Source organism: Anarhichas minor, unplaced genomic scaffold (genome assembly GCF_050575085.1).
Source record: "Anarhichas minor isolate MPS153535 unplaced genomic scaffold, ASM5057508v1 ptg000010l, whole genome shotgun sequence".
Taxonomy (NCBI): domain Eukaryota; kingdom Metazoa; phylum Chordata; class Actinopteri; order Perciformes; family Anarhichadidae; genus Anarhichas; species Anarhichas minor.
This window is the reverse complement of record NW_027466456.1, coordinates 13,092,841-13,113,817: the sequence shown is the minus strand read 5'-3', so window position 1 is coordinate 13,113,817 and position 20,977 is coordinate 13,092,841. Positions and strand designations below refer to the sequence as shown.

The 20,977-nt window shown below is 44.2% G+C and overlaps 1 protein-coding gene across 4 annotated transcripts in view; it reads right to left on the bottom strand.

Moving 5' to 3' along the window:
- Positions 1 to 19,397, bottom strand: part of nek7 (NIMA-related kinase 7) — a 54,698-nt gene extending 35,301 nt beyond the window's left edge. Inside the window, exons 1-2 of one of the 4 annotated variants that reach the window (XM_076088253.1) lie at positions 19,028 to 19,397; positions 998 to 1,085 (exon numbers count right to left, since the gene is read on the bottom strand). Coding sequence is in view for 2 of the 4 variants with exons in the window: in XM_076088252.1 (XP_075944367.1) it covers positions 998 to 1,057 (60 nt within the window). In the remaining 2 variants the exon portion in view is untranslated. Of the gene's footprint in view, positions 1 to 997; positions 1,113 to 19,027 lie in introns of all 4 variants that reach the window. The other 3 variants (XM_076088252.1, XM_076088251.1, XM_076088254.1) reach the window with 3 other exon arrangements.
- Between the last annotated feature and the right edge of the window lie 1,580 nt (positions 19,398 to 20,977).

The following is a 20,977-nucleotide window of genomic DNA, read 5'->3' as shown; positions in this document are numbered from 1 at the left end:
AACCCCCTTGGCAATTCCAGTGTTAATGTTGCAGTGCCCTTGCATATGCAAGAAAAACAACAACTGAGAGTACAGACCTATTTTTAGTGTTGTTTCTTTCTCCCAATAAAAAAAAAAAAAAAGAAGGGGTACTCTAGGGCATATGGATGATCCTCTTTGTTTAAAGCATATTCAATAGATATGGAGGCAGAAACATCCTTCTGGAAAGAAATCAATGGACCTGATGTTGGAGGGCGGTATTAAAATCCAACAGTGACCAGATCTGCACAGAGCAAACCTGAGTTGTATCGAACCAAGAGAGGCATGCAGGGAGGCCGGGCTCTGCCAGCCTCCAGATCTCTGATCAATAGGAACAACTCAACATTCATCCACTGCTGTCGATCTCACACACACACACACACACACATACAGCGGTCTGGAGGATGCTCGGACTGTAACGCACAGCTTGATTGACGCAGGGAAATAAAATAAAAAAAGGGTAATACAGAATATTTACAGTTCAAAATGTGAAGGAGGTGGGATACTATGCTTGCAATGAATGGATGAGTGGATCGTATCATTTTTAATCGTCAAGAGATTTTCACCGTGTCAATAAATTTAGAGGGAAACTATTTCACTGAATGATACAATGACCCATGAAATAGAAATCCATAGTGACGGGGAATACAAGCTTTTATCATGGCGTTTGCAATTTCATATCAGTCATAATCAACTGCATTTCTTTAAAAATTGAGAAACTGTGTAAATAAGTTGACCCGATTGTGAATAAAATATGCAGGTACTTCCTCACATTAATGCAACAACCCAGTGAATCCAATACTGCCATACAGGAGACACGCTCATCGATTTGCAGCGTTGCTCACAGTGGCCCAAAACAACCAGAGGTTGACTGTTTAAGGCTGAACATAAGAAGGAATGCCGAAATACATTGTACGCAGCCAACAATACGTCAGCCTACTTCACAACCCCCAGTTAGCGGTCTGTGTGTGGAGTCTACCTGGGGTTGAAAGACTGGAACGGCTGCTTGCTGTCCTTGTGGCTGCGTGTCCATATCCATGGTGTTAGGAGCTCTATCCTTCACACCTCTGAGAAGAAGAACACAGAAAATACAACTTCTGAACGGTGAACAGACAAAACACTCGGCAGTCGTTTCCTTTAAAAAAATTTTTTAAAAAACGCCGTTAATTCTACAACATTTCACGACAGAAGAAGAAGAATGACCTCAATCAACTGGACAACTGCTCTCTGTTGTTCAGCACTAAACTACCGAGTGCTGGTCGGAGCGAGGGTGTCCGGTTTCGGCAGAACTGGATCCCACGTCATGCCTGTGGACTTGACACTCTTTGTCTCGGCCGCTCTCAAGTTGCCGCACGGCAGAGCGTCAGCGGGCTGCGATATTAATCCCAACAAAGCGGAGATGATGCCACTCTGTAGTTCCTTGGCATTCCTCCAAGGAACCTTTCATGTGAATTACTGATTATACCGGCATTTATCCACTGTTTTCTGAGAAAATATAGGTCACCCCGAGGTGAGTGTGTTGGGTATGGGTGTATGCCACGGTGCTGTGTAATTGCATCTTCTGGCACGTAGCCTAGAAGGAAGATAATTGCATAAGATACTCCACGACCGGTTGCGTAGCTTTTTTTTCCGCCACACTTGCAACAGACAATGTGAAATGTTACCCGATTTAATAGTTTACACAAGTCTTGAAAAGTATGGTTCCGAACGTATATTCACACACACCGTCAGCTTATGATTCCAGAGCGTCCACTCAACTCATGCATGCGGGAAGAACAGATTTTGACAAACGCTCTACGGTAGGATCACTTCCCGCGCACACTCCAATGCACATATCATGGCTGCAGAGTCGGAAAATTAACACCAATTTACGCATGACACAATGCATGCATAACAGCAGCCATATGTCATCCACAAGTAAACGCATATGTTGGGCGAGGTGTTTGCATGGATGCAACATACTAAATTTAAGCTAAGACAATGTGTGCACAAATATCTGCTGTGCTGCAGATGCATTTGCACACAACGCTAGGTGAAGGCATTAACGAGCAGCAGCAACGGACAGAGGCAGATAAATCATTTATCTACCGATACAGATGTGGGGTTTAATGATACTGCCACTGACTGTTGTCTCTTTGCAACGTCGTATTCACATGGATACTGTACACGCATGCAAACACAAATGGACCAAAAACACATTCGAATTTCACACAAAGCTAAAAAGGGACACAACACACTTCACAGTGGGACATTTGCATGTTTTCCACTAGAGTGAAGGCCGTCTGTCTGCAGATCTGTCAGTCTGTCATTTGTGTATTACTAACCGTCTCTCGTCTCTGTCGCCTCAAACCTTCCCGGCCAATTAAAAATCCCCCGGCACAATGGAGAGGAGAACTGCACCGAGGAGCTGTCTCTCCCCTGATGTTGTCAGTCCCATTCACTAAAGGTTAATAATGCTAATTAGACATCTGCAATATGCAGTGCATATGTATATATATATATATATATATATATATACACACATATGCATGGCACTGTACGTGCATGTTTGTGTGCGTGTTGGGGCTCTTAAATATGTGCATGTAAGAAAGCATGTGTATGTGTGCGTGTGAGCATGCAAGTATTTTGCAAACACTGTGGTCGGGCTTCTTTTCTATTTTCTTTTTTTTAAATTGGTTGAGCTTTTCTTTCCGGGGGCTCACTGGTCTTCATGTGAGCTTTGAAGCTCGTGGAAATAGCTGTTTGCACAACACTATTACTCCTGGGATTGCATTGACTATATTGGGAATATTGTTTTCTGAAATTTACATGAAAAGCTTGTTTCAAACCAGTTCAAATCAAATCAAATGTAAAAAGAAAAAAAGAAAAAAAAAGGATTTAAAAGCACCCACCGCTGGAGGAAGAAAGGCAAACTAGAAAAACACTGTTAAATGGCTGATCCTGGCTCTGATTCTTTACTTAATACACACACTAAAGAAAAGTCTTTTTTGAAAGCCAACTGTTGCCATGACTTGTGCAAAGGCCCGAATCTGGTTAGGTTCACTAAATGCAGACTACCAATGACACCACACCCATGTACATTCATTTGTTACTATTTCCATTGAAACAGCAATAAAATTATATAGTCAGCCTCCTAAAATGTCCCAAACCCAGCACCACACAATCACCTCAACATTTGAAACACAATGAGTCCATTAGTTACGGTAACAAGCGGTATTACCTGTGAAATATGTTGCTCTATTTCAGTATAGTTCTCTTGTTGTGTAAACTGTTTCAATTTGTTGTTATATTTTCAAATTTTAAAAATAGATTTGAGATTTTTCCTCCAATCAGCACTCGCGCAAGAATTATGTTAACCCTTGAAAAAAAAAGGAGTAAAACAGAAAACAGCAGCCTCAAAAATGAGTGCGTACTTTGTCTTCAGCCTTTAATATTTGTAGCCGTGTTTTAATTTGGCTTCAAGTCCTATTAGGACAATCTGGACACGTCCTGGACATGCACGGGGACTATAGGTGAAGACAGGGCCTAGTAAACAGAGGCTGACCGGATGGCTGACTAGCTGGGTGTCGTGACATTTTGATTTCGGTGTCACCTCCCTGCCTCTTGTAGTGATGCTTTGCACTTCAGCCTTGTGTTCTGCTAGATTGGGACTGGCACCCTGACTCCTCTCCCTAACCCTCTTGTGTTTCTGACTGTCGATGTGTCAAAATAACCAGGGGGCATCCGAGCTCCCCGACGATCTTTCGCCTCCCACATCCCACGTTAACGAGATCAATTAAGACTGCCTTGTTAGATTAACACACACCAGGAAACAGCACAATTAACAACGCTAACTCAATCAAATGAGGCCAGGTCACGCTCTCACGGCTCTCTCACTCACACTCTCTCTCTCACACACACACACACACACACACACACACACACACACACACACACACACACACACACACACACACACACACACACACACACACACACACACACACACACACACACACACACACACACACACACACACACACACACACACACAGTTCAAGCAATGTGCAACCCATCGAAAGAAACGCCTCGTCCTCGTGTCCAAATCTGACACACAGATTGATTTCAACTTTCATCATGTGAATCCTAAAGCTACTAAATCTCTCAGTCTCCATAAACCCCGCGACGCCGTTTCTCTCATCGTCTCTGATCCACTAAAGGTCCTGCTCTCATCACAGGAAGGACTTTTTGACTTCCAAAACATTTGGTGTGGCACAAACAGCAATGGAAACTCAAGGTGGCGGTCTGCTGGCTAGGATTTTGGCAGCAGTGGGGCAGCAGCAGCAGCTTAAATCCCCCCCCCCCCCCCAACTATTCATAGACGCATGTGTGAGTCTCGTTCAGAGCTTTGGTCTGAGACAGCTGCAAATATTCAACAGGATAGACCCATGTTTAGACTGGAGGAGGGAGAATCAATACAGGCCAGATATGTGGACGCACAATGTACTCGTACCTAAAAATCATAATATATACGTTTTAAGTCTCGAGTTGTATCTAGACTCATGTTCTAGAGCTTGTGGTGTCATCTGGCAGCTGAGAAGTCAAAATCGTACCGAGGGTCACACTATTAATTATACTTTCGAACAAATAATCCACAACCATTCTCACCATTTCCATGCCGGTCTGGGCTGAAAGGTGTGAAAGTATAGTTTCTTTGCAGATAAAAATTTGGAGCAAGTGGGTTGAAAGAACACCATTCATCTCTCTGACAAACTGATGGTTGTTTTTCTGTTCAGCAGCGGGGAAAAAAAAGAAATGTTCCCATCCAGACCACCAACCAGTCAGTGTAAACAAACACAGTTTCCTGACTGTGTTCCATCTAATGTGAGACGTCGTCACAGCGGGCCCAATCACACGTAGGTAATTAAATGCTCGAGCAGGGACGGGAGAAACAGTGAGGCAGAACAAGAGGAAAGGAAAGGGTATTAACGAGACTATTCAGCAGTTTTCTGTGAACATTCTTCTTTGTTCTCATCTCTCATCTGTGATTTTTGCATTTTTATTTCATTTTCCTGTGTGACATATGCTCCATCGCACACTGTACTGTGCTAAACTCTCCGCCCTCTGCTCAACTAGAAATAGACTTTAAGTAAAGAGTAACTTTACGCTGCAGTTCCCCCTGACGGCCATAAAACAGCCGTAATTGAAAGGGGCACTCTGGCGATTTATGTATTGCACTTTCATAAAGTTGGGGGGGACTCATCTGATGACATCATCATCATTTTTTCCTGACTTTAAAGCGATCCCTCCAGATCGACGGATTACATTATACAACCAGTTTTCGGGCCGAGAGCTTCGTCCTCACGGCGAGTAAACTGAACTTCATGAACTAAATCAGTGGAGCTTCCTTTGAGGCCGATGGAAAAATCCTTCTTTTGATCTCCAGACTCATTTACACACAAAGATGAATCTCTTTTAATCTTTGCTGGAGCATTCTTGCTTGACTAACGGGTGACTGTCTCCGCTTGTTACAGTCAGGCTATGAAAGTGCCACCTAAGTGCCACTCAGGGTTTTTCTTCAGATTCTGTTTGTGTACATCCAACACTGGTCAACACAAAAAGAATGCACAAGTTGGCTTTTTGCAACTCAGTGGACAACAAGTCGTCCACGCTTGATATGAAAGAGCACATCTTCAGTCCACGGGTTCAAAACTGAGCGAGAAAGGGAGAGAGGGACAGCAGGGACAGAGCAGAGCCGAGTGGGACAGATGCAGAACTGAGGAAAATGGCAGGAGGGAGAAGGAAAGAAAAAAAGAAGCTCGCTAGCCCTGATGTGTTCACGGTCCTGTGAGAGACGGTGTGGAGCTGTGCACCACAGACGTTGGCACTGGCTTTAGCTCCTCTTTAATCCCCATTTCCTCCCTTCTGCATTATTCATTTAAAAACAGGAGAAGAGGAAAAACAAAGACTGGGAGCCGATTATAAAAAGGTAGATCAAGGCAAACTGTGAGGGACGGGGACGGGTGAACTAGGAAGTGAAGGGTGCTGGAATTAAGCGCTCCCAAAAGAGAAGGGTGCTAAATCAGCTCTCGATCCCAGGACAATAAATATGAAAACAGACTGATGAGCAAGGGTCTAAGGAGGAGAGGAAAGATATGAACAAGAAAGAAGGTGAAGAGAGAGGGTTTTTGAGGGGGGGGGGGGGGGGATAAAAAAAAGAAGAAGGAAAAATATAATGTGACACTATTCGGCCTGGGTGTAGGATGTGAGGGAATCAAAGGCACCTTTGAGGAGTCGGAAGACGACAGTGAAAGTGCTAGAAGAGTGGTGTCCATGATTACAAGAAGTGGAGAAATCTTTGAGTCTGTGCTCATGAAAGCCCACCCCGGGCCTCGTCTGAAAGCCCCGCTTGACTAACACGGAGGAAGAGAACCGCTAATGATGGAGGGGTCCGGATTCTACAGAAGCGCCGCACTCTCCAATTCATTTTAATCACTATTCCAAATCATTAGCCCAAATGTGCGAGCACTCGTATTCGTTGGACCACGAGCCGAGAGAGAGAGAGAGAGAGAGAGAGAGAGAGAGAGAGAGAGAGAGCGGGAGAGAGAGTGGGAGAGGACCAATTACACCTCAGCATGTGAGCCCAGCTTTGAGGTCTTTGAGTTAGACGGTCCAAGACTTGATGGAATACAAAATGAAGAGGGGAAACTTTATTGTCTCCGAGTCTAAAAGAAAAAACACAAAAGATGAAAAAGGGACAAACCTTTGAAAATAGGCTTTGCGGAGCCAACCAAACACACTGCGGAGACAAACCATTTAGACTTTTCCGTTCCCCCGAAATCTGGCTACAAAAGCATAAAGTTAATCAGGGCGCAACTCAGCATGAGAATATTAAAGAATCTCAAACAGCCAGACAGAGGACCCAAACAACAACACTGACATCAAACAGGATTCATTATTCAACAGGAGAAACGCGGCTGTATTAACGGCTCGCTCTCTCTCAGAGATCAAACCTCCGTACCTCCACAGCCGGACCAAAACTGGACGTTTGAGGAAATAGAGAAATCAATGTTTGACAGTCGATACAAAATCTGATAACAATATTAGTTATTGCGGTATCCTATGTTTTATATGGATTCTAACATGCTATTCGTTCTGTCGCGACGTCGTGAGGCGTCCCAGATGTGGAGTCAGCTGTCGTCCAACGCGATTGTTGTGCCCGATGCAGACGCCCTACGTCTGCCCGGCCCGGCTATACTCGAGCTGATATTGTGTGGTCTGAACCCAGCAGTACTTATTGGCAGACCTGTCCTCAATTAGCTTAAACTGGTTGATATTTCCAACTCTTTGTTCGCGTGTCTGGAGTTAAGTTTGACATGAAGAGGCATGCTGTATAAGAAAAAAGCTTTACTGTGATGTTTGTGCTCTGTGAGTGTAATAATACCGTTGTTCAACTCAGACCTTCACCCTCTCCCTCGTGGAGGGAGCGCAGCAATATGATAAAGAAAAGGGGGGAATTAAGACATGAAAACTGCTGCGGTCCATAGGGACACTACAAGGCCAGTGATCCATGATGCTGCTTGCTTACTATTTATAGCCCTCCTTTACATTTTTCACTTTCATATTTTTATAGGCTGATTATTTCACTGCAGAAGTAAATAGCACAGCACAAAATCGCCTGGGCTTCATGTGAGGCCTAAATTGATTTATTCCCAACAATTCAGATAAACTAGCGCAGCGCTCCGCCCCAGAGTGTGTACATTTCACCTACCGAGGTATTTATAAATACTCTCGCCTGACCCTCCATGAGCCAGTAACACTGGACTCCCCTCTTGCCTTCATCTGTGTGTGTGTGTGTGTGTGTGTGTGTGTGTGCGCGCGTGTCTGCCTGCACATGCACACCTGCACATTTGTATCCCCTCCTATCTCACTGTTTCTTTTGCATTTTCAGCCAGTATGTATAGTTAAGATGTCCACCATTGAGAGGAGATCTCAAGGAGATGCAGGTGTCGGCCCCTCTAGTCCGCTTCTTCCTCTTCCTCTTCCTCCTCTCCTGTGCGTTGTCGACACGAGCTGGCACGTGGCTAAAAGCCCCGGCCACCTCTCTGCTCTATTGTCCTGCCCACTCCACGGCGGCACTGACGGCTCTCTTGTGGCGAGGGGCCCCTTTGTTGCCAGCCTGTCACTCCAGCAGGTGCCTTACAGCAAAAAGGCAGGAGCCAGCCCGCCAGCCCGCCAGCCCGCCAGCCCGCCAGCCAGCCCGCCAGCCCGCCAGCCCGCGTGGCTTCGTTAGCGCGGCGCTCCGTTTGATGTGCTCATTTCATCAGCCCGGAGACGGCAGCCAAGGAGGATGCTAATAATCACTTGAAAAACAAAAACATTCCACTCAGGCTTGTAAAATATAAACTCCAATTTCAATGATAAAAGAAGAGTGACAGACAGCCATGGTATCAGTCAAAAGAAAGACCGCCAGCCGCACTACCCCTCTCTTTTTAGTTTTTTTCCTCACCCCCCCCCCCCTTCTCCTAGGTGAAACTAATTAATTCTGTCAATCACTGCGAACAAACAAAGTATAATGACAAATTGCTGACTGTGTAAGGAAGGACTAAATCGTGTGGGCAAAGTATGCAAAAACGGAGCTGCATTTAAGACAGCTGTGTGATCCCTCAGAAAGCAGCTTAGTGTGCGAAGGAGCGAGCTGTGTGAAGCAGAGAACCCCCCAGGCGTTCAGGAGAGGGCACCCTGGGGGTTTGGACTGTGCTTGCACACCCTCACTACGTTCACAGCCCTTCAAAACGCCACATCGCCATCACACCTCAGTTAAAATAGAAACCCAATGCTAAATATGTAAAGAAAACACAAGAACACCGAGTTTAAACCGGCTGATCTAGTTGCAAGTGAAGTTTTTAAGAGGTTTGAGGGACCAATCATGGATGTGGTTCCAACTCCGGCCTGCAATGGTCTGAGAGCAGAATTACAACGTTTAGGGTGCCACAGTAACTTAAGTGCACCAGTGTAGAGGAAAAGATTGAGAGTGTTAACATATAGGTCCTTGTATACACGGACACAATTAGGTACGCTAGCTGATTTAGGGCTGCAATTGTCCAATTTTTTTGCAAAGCCCAAAAATATTTACATGTACTTCACATGTGGCACTTTAATGTGCAAACCCTGACATCTCATCACAGGAAGGCATCGTAAGGTGCAGGCCCCTCTAGATTTCAACGCCTCTACATTGAAATACCTTGAGCGGAGGAAAGAATGCCCGTATCGAGGATTGTTTTGTTTTGTAGCTATTTAGGCTATTTCTAAGAGCACACCTCTCAGCTCATCTGAACATTTGAACATAATATCCACACCCAGATTTGCACACGTTTGCAGCATGACGAAGATCCCGAGGCTTTAGGTTACATTAGTGCTCTGTGGCAACAGCTCACGGTCTTTCACAATGCAAAACAGAGCGCTGCACAGCAGAGCAGAGCTTCCAGTGCTCCAGGACCAATAAGGGCTTTGTTTGTTAGCCATGTCACCGACTGACCACCAAATTAGCTTCATCACCTCTGGCACCGGGAGATCGGATGTGACATGCCGTACCACGGGGCCGTGAGGCTGGAAGCTTACAGTAATACAACATAAAAACTAAAGACATAAAACAGGGACATGTGAGGGAATCTCATGAAGAATAATGAGAAAAGGGAATGCTAAATAAAGGATTGTTTTACACAGAGAGTCTGGTGTTCATCAGTACAGCTGATTTCTGAACCTCGTGATCATACTAACAGGAGTCAACAGACGAGAGCTTCATCATCTACACGGTGTTCAGGTTCTGAAATGACATTACCCTCCTTTGTCCGCTATTAATATCTATAAAGGAGGAGAGGAAGCTGCAAACAAGGAGGCAGCTTGACATGGCCCATGTGAACTAAAGATTGCAAGAAAACAAACAACCAACAGACACAGAAATTAGCATGTGATGTGGTACAAGACTGTGACAAAGAAGACTCAATGCGGCATTTGTTTACACGAGAAATTAAAGTACAATCGGTGTACATAGATTACAAAGCTACAACTACCTTTCGGTCCGTTTCGATTCCAAAGCAGCATTAGTGCCTTCTACCCATAATGCAGTTCTGTCTGTGACTGGGTTCTAGCACAGAGACAAAGTGCTGACCTATCTCTTTGTTGTTTGGAGACGATGAGGCCTGTTATTTGAGTTTCTCATCTATGAAACGACCATAAAAAAAAAAAACATCTGGTGAATGTACTTCATTTTCCCTTCACAAAACCAGCAGTCTCTCAAACTCCCTTCAAGCAGGTCCCCCCCCCCCTTTCTCCCTGGATAGTTTGAAGCAGTTACCCTGCGTCAGCATCGGAGTTTGTCTAAGAGGAAATGACAAGAGCAAGATGTCCAAGTCGTTAGTAATGTGAGAGGAGCAGTTCCCAGGCATGTCTCGTTACATAGCTGAGTGCTAACGTGAGGGCTGAGGGCTTTTCTGGGCCCAAACTGCTCACTCTGTGGGGGGACAGGGGGAAGAGGACCCCAGCCCTTTAGCATCTCCAGGGCCACTAAAGGAAACCTCCAAGACCCTGAATCCATAAAAAAAAAAACTTAGCTCAACCAATGAGGGAGAGACCAAAACATAAAGTGTGAGTCCACACATTAATGTGATGCACATAACCTCACACACACACACACACACACACACACACACACACACACACACAGAGAAGAGAACGTAAAACTGGATGCATATACTGAACATACACTAATAGCGGTCCCATGGGAATGTGGCTCCACAAAAATCAAGCTTTGCTCCGGCTCCGGTTTGGTGTCAGCCTGCTGTGGCTTCTGTGGTGAGGCCCCGCTGGCTGCCGCGCACACACAGATGCACACACACACACACACACAGAGATGCACACACCCACACACACACACAATGTTCTAACCAGATCCAGAGCACCGCTACTCAATCAGAGGTCAAATATAGTACTGTTGCTGCATACGACTGTGTGTACACACCCCATGATGTTGTCACACTGCCAAAGAGAATCGCTCCTTACTATGAAACCGACAATAACGCAACTACTTCAGTTGATTCCAGTAGCGCTATTTATCCTGGCTTAGGATCACATCGCATCATAGACGATTCGGTTTGACCATATCTGTAAATCTTCGAAGCGAAGCCAAATTAACAGCTCAAGGTAGATTTTTTTTTTTTTTTTTCTTCAAGGTTTTGAATTTGGGATTTTAAAAAAAGAAGCCGTGTGATGATTAATAACAGGGGCGCGGGGCTGGCGCACATTGTTCATTTCCAGACATATGGCTCGTTCTTGAAGAGGAGGTGTACCTTTGAGAGAAAATAAATCAGGAGTAACGTGTATAAAAAGACAAGCGGCATTTTTGGAACGGGTACTTGAAAAAATTAAATCTGCTGGCTTGTATTTCTTTACTTACTCTATGACACGTCAATATTCTGGGGAGAGAAAAATAAATGTCTGTTTTCTGTGTCAGGCAATGAAGTGAGAAATGAGGCTTATTCTACCGTTTCACTCACTTCAAAAATGTGCATTATTATACATTATCATAGAAGGAATTATTAACTTGCGAGTTAATGCATTGGCAGACACACAAATGCACACAGAAAAAGTTTTAGCCTTTTTTTTTTTATTCCTCGGGCACTCATCCTTCTTTGCATGAGCGCATCACCCGGCACACCGACAGAGCATCCCGGTGTGTGTGCCAGTGTATGTGTGAGGAACTGAAGACGGGAGGATAACGTTACCCCTAAGGGGTCGCACCTCTCTCCATTCTCGCCCTCCTCCCTTATCCCTCCTCTCCACTCTGGGCCTGCAGGGATTTCCCTTTTCAGTTCAGGAGAGATGTCAGACCTGTTTCACCATCCCTCAAACAGAGGCTGGACTCTGCACTGCAATCACCCAACATCTGTAAAAACTCCTGAAACCAGCCTCATTTCTGAACATCGGGGCAGAGAGGAGCTTAACTGAGCCAAAGCTGAATCCAAATGCATCCAACTCGTCTTCAAACGCAGCTTTTGTTTATTTTGAACACAAGTTCCATCCATCCATCCATCCATCCATCCATCCATCCATCCATCCATTTTCCTCCGCTTATCCGGGGTCGGGTCGCGGTGGCAACAGGCCAAGCAGGCTGACCCAGACTTCCCTCTCACCGGCAACATGTTCCACAAGTTCCAATGGTACGTTAAACTCTGCTGGACACAATATTAATTCAGAGACATGGAGAAAAATAATGGCAATCCCTTGCCAACAAATAGGCCCCAGAAATAAGCAAACTACCGCATAAACATGTGTTCATAACCACATGTTACGCAGAGATGGGAACAGAGCCCAGAAAAGCAGGACATATCTGAATGTCAACAGCCGCTTTCATCCAGCTCATAATAGCAAATAGAGTCTTAACCCCCATTTCCAATGTTGAGTTCAGGATCCAGTTGAGATTTAGCAGGACCAGAACCAAAGTCATACATGGTTCTTACTAGATATTTAACCCAAAGCACTATATAGGAATCTGAGTGTCAATGTATGTATATCAGTGGAGAAATATGTCAGTTGAACTGAAACTGCAGAGAAAGACAGAAGTCTTTCAAGAAGAAAGAGAGCGAGAGAAGAAGAGAGACGGAGAAAAAGAGAGATGGAGAAAAAAGCTCCACAACAGGGGTCGACAGCAGATAAACCAGAGAGGTCTTCTCTGCCTCCTCCACATATCAGAATATTAATATTAATGAAACTTCCTGTACCCCCACCCCTCCTTCCCTCCCTCTGTTTTTCCCCCTCAGACGATTTGAACATGAAAAACTTAAAAAGCGCAAATTCCAGGAGTTGCGTATCACAGTTTGACCCGGAGCCACACAGCAGACACCAACCATGACAGACTTGCTGTTCAAAGCGAGCGGGAGCTGCTTTCATCAGGCTATCCTCGTTTTCTTTTCTTTTTTTTCTTTTTACAGTGTGACACCGCCAGCCCATGCCATCTGCCTTTTTCTAAAATCAGAACTTCAAGATGTGCTTCCTGCCTGTGCGTTGTTTTTAGGTGGGCTTCGCAAACCGAGGCCCAGCGTCACGCGGGCTTTTTTGCTGCTATGCTGCTTGCAGACTGCTGTTTACAGCCAAACCCCGCAGAGAGGCGCAATGTTAAATATTCACTGTTAAACTGTCAGGCCAGAACTGGTTGGGAACCAAGCCAGGCACTCACAGTGTGGTTGCATTGTATGCCCCCCCCCCCCCCCCCACCACCCTTTAAACACAACCCAACAAAATCAATCATGTTTCCTCCAGCCAATCCAGAGTGAGACACGCCTACTTCCCTCCTACTGCCACACACCCACTTCCTGAAATGCCCAGACTACCAACGACCACTTTATTAAGCTCCTTCTCCTCCATGCATCCTTACAGTTCATTTTCTTTATCATAAATCCAACATAAAAAACACATGCATGCACATCGTTTGCACTTAAAGACACCTCTGCTCTAGGCCTGAGTAAGCCGCTGCCGACTTCCGATGCCTGACTTCAGACATCTGTAAAATGTTTTTCATTCTGTGCCCCAATACCGCACTGGCAAAAGGCCTCTCATCCTTGGCTTGGCAGGACTTCTGACGGAGCCAGCCGGCAGCGCCATACAGGGCTAACCCCTGCTGCTGCCGCTTCCTGCTGCTCTGAGGGAGTCGGGCTGCCTGCCTCCCATTGACTGTGGGCCAGGCTGGGCAGGGAGGTGGAGGCTGAGGTGGAGAGAGATGACCCCCAGGGAGGAGGAGGAGCAGAGCAGAGGCAAGAATGGACAGATTGAGAGTCACAGAGGTTGAGGGGTGGGACGAAGTAGTGAAGAAACTAAATAGGGGAGAAGGGGGTGCTGGTAATCAAGGGGAAGTAGAGGAGAGGAGATAGGTGGCATGGTAGTGGAAGGGTAGCGAGACAAAAAGGAGCTCAAGGGTAGGTTAGGCAGCAGGAGTCGAGCGGAGCCTCCTCATTACGACTCCTCCTCGTGCCCCCAGGCCTTGACCACGACCTAAAAGCTCCGGGCCAAACCCAGAGAGCAGGGGGGACCGCGGAGGACAGCTGTGAGTCAGGGTACAAACACAGGCCGGAGAGGGGGGAGAAAGATGGCCCCCGCACCCAAATGAGGCACTGTGAAATAAAAGAGACTGAAAACAAAAAGAATGTGGATTGCACTTGATCCAAATCATTTAATCCAAGACCGATGTGATATCTAGATGTTTCTACATGATGCACGGTGGATTCATGATGATACATGTAATGGTAATTAGCTGTCAAATGCATTATGTCTGCATTGCATTTAGAGAATATCACAATTTCTCCTTTGGAAGTCTCCTATGGTATTATGTATCGTGCAACATATTATTTGGTATATCATCAATGGAGAGAGGAACTGTGTGTGGAACTGTGGAAAATAGGGAGGATTTGGACAGACAAGGTTTCCCCCACATTAGCAAAACATGATGCTCTGATGCGCTTATGAAAAAAACTTCTTTCTTTTTTTTTAAATCCTAATGGCTCGGCTCTCTTCTCCAGTGGACGCACAATGACGACGTGAATATCATTAAATGAAACTGTTCAGAAGCAGTTCAGTAGCTTCCATCACTGTGCGGTACTTTGTTTTTTCTCAGACAGCTGGTATACCCCGAGTGCAATGGGTAAAAGATAAAAGATAAAGAATCTGTCTTTACAAAACAGACACTGATCAATTAAGAAACGCATCAGCTGGTCTTAGTCCTAGATCAACACGCAACGTCACCAGAGAAGAACAAAGATAAGTGAAAGAAGAAAACAAAAGAAACAGAGAAATAGGGTAAAACAGACAAACGTGCTCTCTTCTGCAGCAAATCCCCGTGTGAAACATTACGACTCATTTGTGATGAGGTTGGAACAAACGCCCATAGCACAGTCAGCAAGCAACACGAAAACCTTCCTCCCTCATTCTGCTCATGAGTGCAAATTCATACTGCTTTTGTCTCATCTCTTGACAAATGCATCCTGTCACTGTCACTGATGTGCTGTTTACAGTGGCATATAGCATCTTGTAATTATTCTGTGAAAGGGAATTTGTATCCCGAGGGATTTCTATTTTTGTGCATGTGGATAATCAAAAGAGAAAGAGAGGGGACGATAGGAGAGTGATCTCCAATAATAAAAAAATAAAAAAAGGAGGACGCTGCTCGAGAGCCACGTTTCCAGCACAGTTCACGATATGCCAACGTTTATTTAGTGGCACCAAACACGGTTCATATATATATATATATATATATATATATACACTAAGTATTGGATATCTATAGTATAGTCCGTCCACAAATAGTCTGACTAAAAGGTGCAAAATCAGAAAAAGAGTCAGTGTACCAAATAACTATAACAGCAGCATTACACAGCTATTTCAGTCAAGTCAGTGCCTCGAAATAATTCATTTGCTATTTCTGTCAATACATCAAAATTATTGAAATTTTGAAACCTCTCCTGTACGCATTTTGAAGAGGCAGCCGTACTGAAGTTATTTAATCTTTTTGTTCTTCTGTATGTGGGGAAAATGCCTTTTATTGTATTGCTTTTATTTAATCATTTAATAATTTCATTTCATATGAAGAGAGTTGTTTCATTTCGAGAAAAGATTTCGGACCAAAATTGTAAAAAGATGAATAAATAAAGCATGAATAAAACCTTTTGGGGGTTTTTTTCCGACACCCTTTGTAGTTTAAAACAAACGCTGATATTGTGTGGTCTTGGCAAAAAGCTGACCAAGGGGCACTGTAAGCGTTTCATAAACTTTAAACAGGGTCGGAGGTCAGTAATTTTTGAGTTTGCATATCTTTGTAGTCTGTTTCCCCCTGAGCACTACGCAGCCCATTGAGAAAAGGCATCAATGCCACAGAGAAATTGAGAAGCCGCGAGGCATCCTCCAAGGATACGCGAGAGCTTGAAACATCAGTGACCCTTCGTCAGATAGAAGGGAGATGGATATGAAAAATATTGACTGGCTGTTTGAGGGGAGAATAAGGAGCTGCTTAGACAGCCCACTATCACTGCCAAAGACCTGACTCTAAACTCTCACCAAACTGAGCCTGGTATGGAGAGACTCAAATCTAAATTCTTCTGGGAAGGTATCGAGCTTTTCCTGCTTTTTATTATTTCATAATACAACAACTAATCACAAAGAAAGTACACCAAACGAGCCGATATCCTAAGCAGTGATCTGCTACCTTTGCCAGCATCATTTCAGTACAGATGCTTGGCCACGGTCTTTGACATCATGCAGAAGACAGTGTTTAATGTAGCTCAAAAAATGGCCTTAGGAAGCATCTTCCTTCAAATATGCTTTGCGAAAAAAAACAAAAAAAAAACACATAGATAACATTTTTTTTGTTCTTTATGAAACCCAAAGGCAAGATGACTGTTAAAGTGGTCAGATGACAAATGTCTCATCTGATCTTTAATCCAGCAGAGGGGCCAGCTCCAGGGCTCAAACAGGAAACTCTCACTGGAGAGAGCGATTCAGTAAATTCCACTGTGCTAAATCACTGCTGTGGGTACACTGCAGCAGATTTCTCCACACCAATGAATGGCATTTCAGGTCTCACTCTGAATGTCCTAGTAGTAGAAAACTACTAAAAGTGTGGCCTATAGGCAGCCAATGTATGCAGGTGAACCCAGGCTAAATCAGGGAGCGCTTGGTAAACATACAGTACATCTGGAACCCTAAAAGAACGCAAACTTCTTTCTCACGTGACAATAGCCAATCATCGGTGCCTCTTCAAATAATCCAGTAAAATAGCACGTGAAGGATGATTTTTGATGAAAAAGTTCCCCTTTCAATGTGCTTCTCTTTCAGATTCAATCATGCTAAACATTACTGGTCACCTCTGCTGTCACTCTTTTCCAGTCTTATTACCATTATTAAATCCAACACAACACAACAAGGCAAATAATAATTAAGTTTTGCCAGAGGCTGTCAAGAGCAATCCACCTCCCGTCAGCTGAAATTCAAAGCGGGATGTACTGGCAGAAGTCCCTCACCGCAGTTTCGGATGCAAACATTTGGCAGCCATTTGCTGATCATCCGGTTCATGACACGTTCCTTGATAGTCAACTTCACAGAGCCAGCCGGTGTTCATCGCTCCATCACCTGATGACGCTGGCAGACTCCAGCCTGTTGTCTTTGACGGTGATCGAATGTGGCAACAGAGAACTGAGTAATAATTGGGTCAACAAGGTATGTCAGTTCCCACTAACTCTTGTGTGAATCATCTCTCTGCAGCGCAGCCAAATGTAATAGTATGACGCCTGAAATATTTGGCTGTGATCGGCAGCGACAATAACATGGCATGACATCCTGTTTTCACCCTGTGTGGCCCCCAAAACGGCTCAGGGTTAGGAGAGGCGAGGCTTATTTTACTTGTTTGCTTGCTGTGCCACTGGGTTGCATTTCCTTCTTCTTCTTCTTATTATCTTTTAAAAGGCTCATTATTACATCTATACTATCATTATAGATGAGCCATTTGGGTCCAATGGTTTTGCAATAACCATTCTGACTCAGAAAAAAAGCGGTGAGTCACGTTCTTCCCAAAACATACTTCTAGATTTATTTTTCATTCAAATAAACCATCTCTTTACGACTACCAGTAGTTCTCTTCCAAATAAACACCGTCTTCCCGGCTATGACTCTCATGGTGTTTATCCGTGTGAAGCAGACAGCTGGAAGCAGCACTTGGGGTTTTTCCCCATGCAGCGATGGGTAAGAAGAATACAATACACTTAAACTGTAATCATTAGCCACATATTTCCATTGAAAATGGGTGTGCTCTCACACCCTACCCGTTTGGTTCGGTTAAAACGTACTCGGGTTTATTTACCCAGTTAGCACAGTTCGTTTGAGCTGGTGTGAAAGCAGGCAATCGAGTCCTGGAGCGGACCGAACAACCGATCCGCTTGAAAATGTGTGCGTCAAGTCAACAGTTTATGGCCAATAGTGGCCATCAAATCGTCCCATTGAAATAGTAAATCAAGGTTCATTCATCCAGGTCAACAAAAACCCTGACTAGTTGGACTACTCCAAAATAAGTGGAGTGCTTGTAGTCTGTAAGTTACGTTTGCAGGACGCATATGTGAGGCTCACTTTACAATGCAGAGGCACACAAAATAATAGTAATAAGTTAATGAGCTCATCGGCTTTGAAACTGTCATTTTCTCTAAAAGATCAAGTAGAGGAGCAGCAACTAAGTTATGGGCCTGTGTGTTTATAATGGCACAGCCTGAATCAATATGCATGGTGGTATGTTACTCTGTTTATCTTTTGTTTCAATAAATGACTCTTCGGTAGTCCACGCTTGTAGCAGTGCGTGGATATTTGCTGCTGCAGATTTATCACTGTCGAGTACTTCTACAGAAGAGACCGATAAACAACACATAAACAACACACAACCCAGCAGCAGTGGAACAACACAGAGTACATGCAGACATGTTCTGCAGTGTCACAGACATGTCGTCTGATCTTTAAGAATAAAACATGTAATTGCATAAGAAAGGCCATATAAGGAAGCAATGATGCCGTGTCCGTGTACTATAACAACACTCTAGCATGGCATCAATACGTGGCTACTTCGTTATGCTACCGTCATGTTTAAATGGCTTCAAAGCTAAGTCAAGAGAAACGTATTCTAACGCAAACTGTAATACCGACGTTACAATGTCGTTAACTTTAAATGGCAGCGGCGACGGTGTCATTTCAAGGTAATGAAAGTTAGCCATGCGGCATGCTAGTCGGCTAACAGGCTAAGCTAGCTTCGTAGAAACTTTTTCAAGTGAGTGTCAAGATCGCGTGGACAGTAGAAACGGTGGCAATGTGTGAGCTTCACGAGACCGACACTCCTAAACAAAGCAAAAATAAACGTATGTAGCGTTAATAGTTTACAGGTGGTTCGTTAGCCGTCCAGTTAGTACACATTCATGAGTTCACTTGTCAGCTACCGTGTCTCCGTTCTTACCAGGAAGTGGGACTCTGTTGCTAAGCTATTCCTCCTTCACGTTGGAAGTTTCTCCTAATGGTTATGGCGGTTGTCTTTGTTTTCACTCTCCCTTTCCTCTCCAAGGTCGCTCCTACAAGTGGACTCGGCGGGCCTCTCTTCTTGCGTGGCACCGCTGAAAAGTTTTTGGGTGTTTTTTTTTTTTTTTTCCGGAGAGGGAGAGGGAGGGAGAGAGAGAGAGAGAGAGAGAGACAGCCTGTGCTGCAGAGCCAGTCAGAATGTGTACGTGTTTTCAGACAGTGTTTTCTGCACTAGGCCCCTCTCACCAGCACACTCCTGACCCGTGTGCCAGTCATGTAAACAACCCAGCATTCCCGGAGCGCAGGGGAGGGGCAAATGTCAAAGAGTGGAGGGAAGCTGTCAAATACCGCGAGATCCAACAGAGAAACTCAATCTCTAACCACCTCAGCACCGCTCCTTTCTTCTCATTAAACGTGTATGGAAAGTTGTGATATTTATTGAGAGATATGATAGTGAGCGAGAAAGTTCACTCTTAACTTAAGATCACGACTAGCTTTTTGCAGAGCTTTCAGCTGAACCTCATATTTAGACACAGGGGCCCTTGACAGTAGCTACAGGGCCACAAGATAATGTCATAATGCCGGAGCAACCTTAGGTGATTAGTGTTCGCGATGGGCAGTTGTTGGTAATAATTCATTCGCAAGCAACAATTTAATTGTGACAGAGATTAAGCCACCTTAAACTACTTCATATACTTAACAGTGAAAAGCAATGCTTGATCTTAGAAATAGCAATTTGGCAAAAACAAATAGGAAATCAATGTCCACTTTCTATGTTTTTCCTGAGCTTTGAACCGCGTCTCAAGAGCTTCATCAGTAAATGGAGTTTGCTCCAATGTCACTGAAATAACAACTGAACAAATTCAAACTACTTTCTGTAATATTAGGTAGTTTAATCTATTGAACAGCATCATATTCTATAAACTGACCACATGTTTTGTGTGTAAAATCTTGATCTTCAGCTGTCAGATAAATGTAGTGGAGTAAAAAGTACAACATTTCCCTCTTAAATATAGTTGAGTAGAGGTGCATGTAATGGAAATGAGTACTGTATCTCCTATTACATATAGGCCTACTTAATTACGTTCAAATATTTAGGGTGACACATTCTTAAATTGAAAGAAAACTCAGAGATTGGTTACTCTGGCTTCGTTTAGAAAGCACATGATGAATTGTGTGAGGGTGTGTAAGTGTGTGACTGTGCATGCAAGAGAGAGACAGAGGCAGCCAATGCTTAATAGATTCTCCTGAAAACACACTGTTATAAGCACACACTTTGACACACAGTCTTTGGTTGCTATCATTATACACGTGCATACCCACACATCCCATGGCACAAACGCAGTCCGCCCTTGGGAATATCGTGAGAATTTATTGACAAAAATGGTATCGCAGATTGACTCGCATGGACAGCGAGAGCATCTGGAATTGATCAGCTTACTTTGCTTTGATAAAAGTTTCATCGCTGATTTCAGACTGACAATTCAAACACTGCTGATACACAGGAAACACATCTGTCTTCTTGCCATCCCCATTGTTAATAATCAACAAGTTAGGTGGGGTTGTGTTTTTTCTGCGATACTTCAATAGCCTTTTTTGTTAACCTCACTGCAAATATGGAAAAGGGAGAGATATGCCTGGAGTGTAGGATTTTTCCCCCTTTTTCTTCAACAACAGTTGAAGATTAAAAGAAACGTCTCACAGAAATCTGTCAATTCTGTATGTGAATAATGCTGTGTGGAATTTAATGGCATGAGTTATATTGGGTTTCCTCTACACCCACATTTTCTTTCAATAAGATCAATGGCGCTCGGTGACAGATAGGGACGGTCTTTTGTATCTTCAAATTTCAGGTTTCTGAGGGAATAATTAGATGGATGGATGAAAAGTA